The following is an 8,607-nucleotide window of genomic DNA, read 5'->3' on the forward strand; positions in this document are numbered from 1 at the left end:
TGAGATGTGGAACCAGGTCTTATTAGGAAATGGCAGAGTCAAGGAGCAGTGGTGGTGGCCCGCATCCTCCCACCCCTGCTCATTACAAGTTCTGCTCCCGCCCCACATCCTCTGCCATTCAGCACTGGTCTCCTGACCTTACCCTTCTTACTTCCCTGCACTTCCTGCAGTTTCTTGCTCTTTCCCTGGGGTCACTTGAGGGCCTCCGCATGGCGATTCAGGGCCTGAGAAAGGGCTGTCACAGCTCCCATCACTCGGCCCAGCTCCCAGGTCTCAATCTGGCTTCGGAATCGTTGCAGGAAGCGGTCGGGGTGCCAGCGGACCTGCTGGACCCTCAAGTACCTCCTCAGGGCCCCCTGCTCCTCCAAGGGAGGGCCCCTGGCCACCAGGGCTGCAGCCATGGCTTCTGGGTCTCCTCCGCCAGGGCAGGGCCAGGGCACATCACCGAAGCGCCAGAGTCTGCCCCTCCCCGCTCCTCTGGGGTGCTCTGCCCTGGGCCCGGCCCTGGCTGGCTCCAGCACTCGATCCCCGGGAGCCTCCGGTGCCCTCCTGGCTCGGCTCTCACGCAGTTCTTCCTCCTTGGCCCGGGCTCGCTCTTGGAAGAGCCGCTGCTCCTCCTGCTGCTGCCGCCAGCTCTGACCCGAGCCCTCAGCCCGTGGGGGTCGGCAGGCTCCCTCTGCCTCGCGCTGCTGCTGGCGCTTCTGGGCATGTTCCCGGGCCATGCGATCTGACCAGGCTGAGAAGGACTCGGGTTCCTGGGTCTCATGGGAAGCATCATCTGTTTGGGAGGGTGGGAGGTGGTGGTCGCAGGGAGGCCATGAGAAGGTGACAGGCAAGAGAGGTGGGGCAGCACAGAAGAAGGGACCATAGGAAGCCAGTGGGAGCATTCGTGGAGTGGGTGTAGGAAAAGCAGCCAGTGAGGAAGAAGGGCGGCTGTGGACGGAAATGGATTCCTTACCTTCAAACCTCCCAATGACCTCCTGCCACTCGTCCTCCAGCTCTCCCTGCAGCTTCTGTCTCCATTCCCGTTCCTTAGAGGCCTCATCTTCTTCCTCCTCTTCGGCAGAATCCCAGGGGGGTCCCCAGCCCAGAATTTGCCCTGGGGTCTCCCCATCCTTATTCTTTATTCCCATGGCAGAGGGACAGCGACTCAGCAGTGGCAGGAAGAAATCCGTGTAGGCTGTTTGTGGGAGAGCAGTGAGCAAAAGTTAGCTGGAACTCTCACTCCTTGGTAGGGCCGCCATCTTGAATCCTACAGGTTACTTACTCTCTTGGTCTTAGAGCAATGGAAGGGTTGCCCACATGGATGCCTCCTGGGTGCTAGGAAATCACCATCACTGACAAATATTTACTGATACTTAACCACATGCGTGATAAGTGTGGTAGTTTAAAATATACCGACCTGCGTCTTCACAAACTAATTTAGTGTCCTGGGAGCTCTACTATGTCAATGACATTTTCTGGTCTGCCTCCAGCCACCTAGGGTGATGTCAAAACTCTTTGACTATATATTCCATTTTTGGCTTGAAAATATTGTCACTTTATGCCTCTCATTGTGTTTCTCACCCAAAACTATGTTCTCCAGACTGGGAAAATACCTGAACACCCTGATCTGTACCATTCTAAATATACAAATACTTAATACTTTTCTTTATATCACTTTTCAATAAGCTGCATAAGATAAATATTTTCAGGGGCATTTCTCTCAGCCAGCCTTAGCCAGGGGATGCTGGGAGGGAGACGGAGAGGTAGAGAGTCCAGCCCAGTAATGAATTTGAGCCATAGAAATGTTCCCAGCAGCAGAGCAAACTCTTTCCAAATGACTGCTGACCTAGGGCAGGGGAATGGGGCTGAGATAGAGGGTTCCACTCAGGGCCTGGCTGACAGGAGGCTGGGGGGAAATAGGAGAGGGACTGACATTCCTGAGCTCCCCTCTTCCTGAGCCCTGACCTCAACGCATCAGCTGAGTGCCATGCTGCTCTCCTCACTGCCCACCCAGCACCCTAGGCCTGGCCAGCCTGCCACCTGCCATGGTCGCCAACCACCTCTGCACTCTCAGGACAGAGGAAGATGAGTGAGGCACCCTCCCTTCCTGTGGACCTAGTTTCTCTCCCTACGGCAGGAAGAAGTGGGCCGGCAGTCTTTAGATCTTTATTCAGTGGTGCTAGAACATGCTGGCTACCTGGCAAAACGATGAGTGAGAGGAAGGGTTGTCCTGTCACTGCCAGGAAAGCAGAAGATAGAAGGGTCCAGACTTGGCTGGCCAAGGTCCACTGCCCCCACCCATCTTCTGGCACACCTGAGCGTCACCCAACCCAAACCACATCAAAAGGAGGGGTGGGGGTGCTTCTCTTTAGTACTGACGTGACCTGTCACAAGCCCTCCCAACTTGTCCCTCCCAGCAAGTACCTGGTCTTGTCTTTCAACGGCTTATATCCCACCAGGGCTCACAGCAGGTGTGAGGGTGGGTGGAAGGTTTTTAAATTCACAGGTTTTAAGGGGTAAGGCCTCCAACTATAAAACATCATGAGTAAAACCTGGTACAGAATATTAAATAGCCACTAAAAATTATGTTTGTGTGTGGAAAAAGCTGGCTGCAAAACTGTACATAGGATCCAATCACAGCTCTGTGAAAAAGAGACCAAACCCCATGCTTGAAAAAGATAGACTGGATGGAAATATGTAAACATTCTAGTCTCTGGGTGGTAGACTACGGGTGGCTTTCCTTCAACCTTAGCTGATATTTTAATGTGAAAGGGACATAATTAATATGAAATTTTCTTTTCTTTTTAAAGACTAAAGAATAAAGTTAATCACTGTTAACAGTTTGCTGTGGTCCCTTCTAGTCTTCTCTTGGTTTATATAAACACATAACGCACAATTTCTTTTCAGTTATGCGACCATACTACTATATATTGTTTGGCAACTTGCTTTTTTCATTTTAACACCTCATTTATATTTTCCACAGGAGTATACACAGTCTACCTCATTCTTTTTTATGACTGTGTAGTGTTCCACTGTGTGCATGAAACAAATCTTCACACCCCCAACAGAAAGACTTTGTTTTCAAAAATGATCAGTCTTATGTATGTGTCTTTGTGGACTCCTTACAGTACTTCTGTGGGGTAGATTCTCAGAACTGGAATTTCTGAGTCAAACGACATGTGCAATTTTGCCAAACTGCTTTCAAAAAGTTTGTGCCATCAAGAATATGTGAGCGCCTGATGAGGTTATAGCTTTATCACTTTCAGGAATCTTTTTCTATATGCGATAAAGAATATTATTCAATTACTCTTGAAATGAACTAGGTAATTATCAAAGTTAAAAAAAAAAAAGAATATATCAGTGCCTGTGTTGTCCTTTACCAAAGCTGAATATCCCCAACCCTTTAAATTTTGCCCATCTGATAGATTAAAAAAATGACTTTATTAATGAAAAATTTCATATTCATAGTCTACTTTCCCCTGGAAATTATATGTGTAGATATGAGAGCTCTTTATATAGTATAGATACCAACCCTTTGTGTCTGTGTCACATATATTGTAGATATTTTCTCCCATCTGGCTTTTCAAAATTGTACTGTAGTTAAATCTGTATTAATATTTTCATTTTACAGCTTTTGACTTTATTTCATTCTTAGGAAGGTTTTTCTCCACTCCAAGATTATGCCCTTGTGTGTTTTCCTACTATATTTCTAGAAATATAAAAAAAAGGAAAAAAGTACAAAGTATAGTATGATAAGTAACCCTATTCCTACCATAAGGTATGTTAACATATTTTCATTTGACAACTCCTTAAAAAAAAAAATCATAGATAAAGCTAAAGTTTTCTTTGATACTGTTTTCCAAGTTTTATTCCCCCCAGGGAAAACCCTCCCATGCATTTCCTGTCACATATAGGTGTTTAATCTGCTGTAATTTACTTTTTTTTTTTTTTTTTTGTAATTTACTTTTAAGTCAGGTGTAAGGTAAGACTATTTTTCTCCAGAGAAGACAAATGGTCCAGTATTGTTTATTAAATAGTTCACCACCACCCCCTCCAGTGATTTGAAACACCAAGTTTACCACCAATTTAGCAGTATAGATCAACTTTTCCCTTATGTTCTTTAATTAACATGTTGTACTTTTATATTGGGAAAAGTAAATGTGGAAGAAAAAGCTTTGTGGAGTAAAAATGCACTTCTTAGTGATGGAAGCACTGTCCTCCCCATAATGAGACATGACTTCTACATTAATGAGATGTTCATACTAATTGGCACAAAACACTTTTTAAAAATGCCAGAGCAGAAGTTTATATTAAGTGACGACTGAGACACAGGAAGAAAAGGTAACAGTGGGCGGGGTGGTTGGAGAGGGCTTCCAGGAGGAGGTGGGGACTTACACTGGGCTGTGAAAGGAGAATAATCTAGCAAGGTGGAAAACTTAGTAGGGCGGACAGGAAGGCGACAGGCAAGAGGCAGATAAAAGAACAAGCATGTTTGTTGAAAACATGCTTGGGGTCACTGAAGACAGTCACGAAGCAGGAGTCTCGGGTTTGTGGGCTCGCCGTAGGACGTAAGATTGGAAAGCAAAGAGAACATAAACCGGACAGCTCAGTCATCTGCAAAGCAGGGCCACAGCCTACTTCTACTGAGCAGATCAAAGTGGGTAAAGGATGGGAAATGTCTAATACTGTGCTGGCACAGGTGCAGTGAATGTTACATTAAAAAAAAAAAGAAAACAAACACACAAGCTGGCTTTGGACTTATTCTTTTTGCAAAGACTGTGAGAAAACGACCCCGTTCCTCAATGTTCACTCATTCTTGCTGTATGTAGAGAATGGCTATTGTTGGACTAAGGTGTGTTTATACAGGGGTCTCTGACAGCTAAGACCACTTCCACATGAGGTGTTACCAAAAGCCTCAAAGGTAGTGGCCATTCACTGGCATCTCACTAGGTGTGACAACCCAGCCCAGCCAATTCAGCGTGAACTGGCACATCCCTTGAACATGGAAACTGAAGGGAACCTACCCTCCCTCAGGAGACTCTGGGTCATTTCATCTGTTCAAGGGAAATACCTGCATTTTAAGGCAGAGTGGTCTCTAGAGACAGGCCTTTCTACCAAGGAGTTAGAAGGCCACCTGGTGGTAGGGCTGGCAGGGGACCAGGAGGAAGGGAGGCCTGAGAGGGCTTGGGAGTGACCTGAGTGTAGGTGAGATTTCAGCAAGGTCCTGAACCTTCTAGGCCGTGCTTTCCTCATCTGTAAATGGAACCATAATGTCATTCTCACATGCTTCTTAGAATTCAGTACAATGAAGGAAGCACCTACCATACTGTAAGAGACATTTCTGTTACTTAAAAAGCCTTAATTGAATAATACAAGAATAAAAATAACAATACTTATCATCCAGTGAGGACCAAAACTGCCAAATGCTTGCCTCACTTCCTCGCCACAACCTCCATTTTAGAGAAACAAATTAGGTTCATAGAGGCTAAGTTGCATGTCCCTGTCACACAGCCTGTAAGTGGCAGAGCTGGAGCTTGGATGGGGTCTGAAGTTGGCCTCAGGGCACTCTGCTCTGTTGCCATGTACAATGTCCACTGTCGAGTTAGGTGCCTGCGCTTTGTAAACCTCCTCTCTTTGTTCTCAGTTTAAAAAAAAAAAAATCTGAACAGGGCAGCCTATCTCACTTATGTTAGGGGAATTAAAGAAAAGGGGATTTTTGACTATATGGGGGAGGTTTCGGGGATGTGGGTGAGGTTCCTGTATATTCGTGGGGAGCTGGGGGATGATAAGAGCAATCAAACTGAGTTCAGGTTGTTCATCCCAACCTAAAGGTTTTCATCTAATGTTCTTACTATAGAAGGAAAATCTCTAAAAGGGGAAAGGGGTTTCACCTGTTAGTTTCCTAGGAGGGCTGTACCTCTGCAGAGCTGCCTCTGCTGCCACTAATGTATCAACAAGTCCCCATCTGAAACCCTCAATATCAAAGGCTTTCCAGAATGCAGATATTTTGGGGGTTTGATAGAGTTGATCTGAAAGTATACATATAGTTGGCCCTCCATATCCTCAGGTTCCGCATCCGCAGAATCAACCAACCACAGACCTAAAATATCAGGAAAAAAAAGTTCCAGAAAGTTCCAAAAAGCAAAACTTAAATTTGCTGCTTGCCTGCAACTATTTACATAGCATTTACATTGTATTAGGTATTTTAAGTAATCTAGAGATGACTTAAAGTATACAGGAAGATGGTTTGTAGGCTATACGCAAATACCACGTCATCTTATAAAAGGGACTTGAGCATCTGTGGATTTTGGTATCTTGGGAGGGGGATCCTTGAACCAATCCCTCTCGGATACCAAGGGACAACTGTACACTGTATATTATGTAGCCCGGGAGAGACTGGGTAGCCCCAGTAACCAAACACGTGAATGTTTCTGCAGTGAAACATATGAATACTGACATCAGTAGGATAAAAACATCATAAATAGTCTAGCTTTAGTTTATGTTAGGTTTTGTTACCAAATGAGTTTGGTGGCAGACTGATGAAAAATGTTTGGTTCTCAGAGTGTTTCTGAGTTTCAGAACTGTGGGTGAAAGAGTATGGGTCTGTTGATAACCACAGGAACAATGGCCAGTATCTAGAGTGTTTATCATGTACCAAGTGCTCCAATTATGTACTGTGTCAGCTGATTCTCAAAACATATGTTACAGCATGGGTGCTTTGAACACAGGCATTATTACTGTATGATTCTATAAAATATCACACAGGTTAGAGCATAGGCAGTCTAGTTAGGCTGCCTAGGATACATCTCTTGCTCTTAATAGCTGTGTGACTTTGGCAAAGTACTTAAACTTCTCTGTGCTGTTTCCTCATCTGAGAAATGGGGGATGATGTTAGTACTTACACCTTCATAGGGTAGTTGTGAGGATTAAATGAGTTGCTTTGTGAGAAGTGTCTGGCACACAGCAATGGTTGCTGTTATTTAATTTTGCAGATGGGCAAATGAAGCACCAGGCAAGTTTAGAAACTTGCCAAGAATACACAGCTATTAAGTGTGGAGCTGGGATTTGAACCCAGGCAATGTAACTGCACAGAGTACCCTCTATCCTGCTTTTCACACTACACGCAAACAACCAGTCAAGAGACAAAGTAGCTACTAATCTAGAGAGATGTGTCATTTAAATACTAGTTACTGTTTGGGGAATGCTGGGCTCTTCAGACAGTGGTAGCTCAGTAATGTAAAGGCACAAATGACAGCCACAAGCCAACTTGGTCAACTATTTCCCTAAGTCCCATGACCAAATAACTAGCTTATTTTTCAACCATTGGCCTTCATCTCACACCCCACCAGTTGCTCATGACCTTGTTCCCCACGAAGCAGACTCACCATCAGGGCCCTGGCGGGCAGCAGCATGCAGCGCTGTGTCCCCGTGGCGGTCCTGGTGGGCAGGGTCAGCCCCAAGCCGAAGAAGCAGGCACAGGGCAGGGGCATCGTGGCGGGCGCAGGCCCGGTGCAGTGGTGGAGGCTGCCCAGCATCTACATCAAGGCCTGGGTGTCGCTGGAGGAGGGCTTGGGCCCGGACCAGACGTCCTGCAGACAAATAACGACGGAAGCGACGCTCTCGGCGTTGGCGTCGGGAAGTGGAGGCCATGGAACTCTTGGGCTGAGGAAGAAGGATAAACAGGCAGCAGTCAGGACCCCAGCCTCGGATGGTCCCTCCCCATCCATCTCTGATATTCCCTCTGTTACTCCCTTTGGTTCCCCATTTCTTCTTACATTTTCAGCAAGAGATGAGGCCAGTCCTAACCCTCATCCCTTTTCCAGGTGATAGGTTTGAAAACAATTTTGAGGGGAGCTGGGGTCACATTTTTTTTTTAATGTGAAATTTGAGAAAAGGATAAATGATTACTTAGAGGCTCATTAGTCCAGGTAAATTTTTAATAAAGGACTTTGTTATATAATAAAGACAAATAGAAACTGATGAGGGAAATTTTTATCAATAGAAACCTGAATTTTAAAAAGTCACAATTTCAAATAATGATCTAGAAATTGAATATAATGTACCCGGCAGACAGATGTAGAGGCTTCTCCCTCTGGGACTTGAGGGGAGGGGTTACTCATCAGACCTGCCCCCCGCCCCCTAAGTACTCCCGGAGCAGTAGGCCCGAAGCCTGTGTTTAAGACGCTCCGAGGAAGGGAGGCGGGAAGGGCGGAGACACTCTAGACTGACGGAAATGGCGCAAGCCGAGACGCAGGTAAAGGACGGAAATGAACTGGGAGGCGCGTTACCGGATGCCGTTCCTCCCCGAGGGGGCGGGAGGTGTTTCCTTGGCCTTAGCCTCCGGGGGGAAACTAGGGAACTTAAGATAAAGGGTCCGGGGCTTCCCTGGTGGCGCAGTGGTTGAGAGTCCGCCTGCCGATGCGGGGAACGCGGGTTCGTGCCCCGGTCTGGGAAGATCCCACATGCCACGGAGCGGCTAGGCCCGTGAGCCATGGCCGCTGAGCCTGCGCGTCTGGAGCCTGTGCTCCGCAACGGGGGAGGCCGCAGCAGTGAGAGGCCCGCGTACCGCAAAAAAAAAAAAAAAAAAAAAAAAAAAAAAAAAAGGCCAGTTTAAACAGGAAA

At 46.5% G+C, this 8,607-nt stretch overlaps 1 protein-coding gene across 3 annotated transcripts in view; it reads right to left on the reverse strand.

Moving 5' to 3' along the window:
* NFKBIL1 (NFKB inhibitor like 1) overlaps positions 1–8,607 on the reverse strand; it is a 9,196-nt gene continuing 589 nt past the window's right edge. The window contains exons 1-4 of one of the 3 annotated variants that reach the window (XM_024738704.1): positions 8,049–8,255; positions 7,371–7,647; positions 959–1,180; positions 1–778 (exon numbers count right to left, since the gene is read on the reverse strand). In XM_024738704.1, coding sequence (XP_024594472.1) covers positions 192–778; positions 959–1,180; positions 7,371–7,647; positions 8,049–8,105 — 1,143 coding nt within the window. In that variant the 5' untranslated portion in view covers positions 8,106–8,255 and the 3' untranslated portion in view covers positions 1–191. Of the gene's footprint in view, positions 779–958; positions 1,181–7,370; positions 7,648–7,760; positions 7,848–8,048; positions 8,256–8,607 lie in introns of those variants that run through there. The other 2 variants (XM_024738707.1, XM_024738706.1) reach the window with 2 other exon arrangements.

Source organism: Neophocaena asiaeorientalis, unplaced genomic scaffold, assembly GCF_003031525.2.
Source record: "Neophocaena asiaeorientalis asiaeorientalis breed wild unplaced genomic scaffold, Neophocaena_asiaeorientalis_V1.1 scaffold282, whole genome shotgun sequence".
Taxonomy (NCBI): domain Eukaryota; kingdom Metazoa; phylum Chordata; class Mammalia; order Artiodactyla; family Phocoenidae; genus Neophocaena; species Neophocaena asiaeorientalis.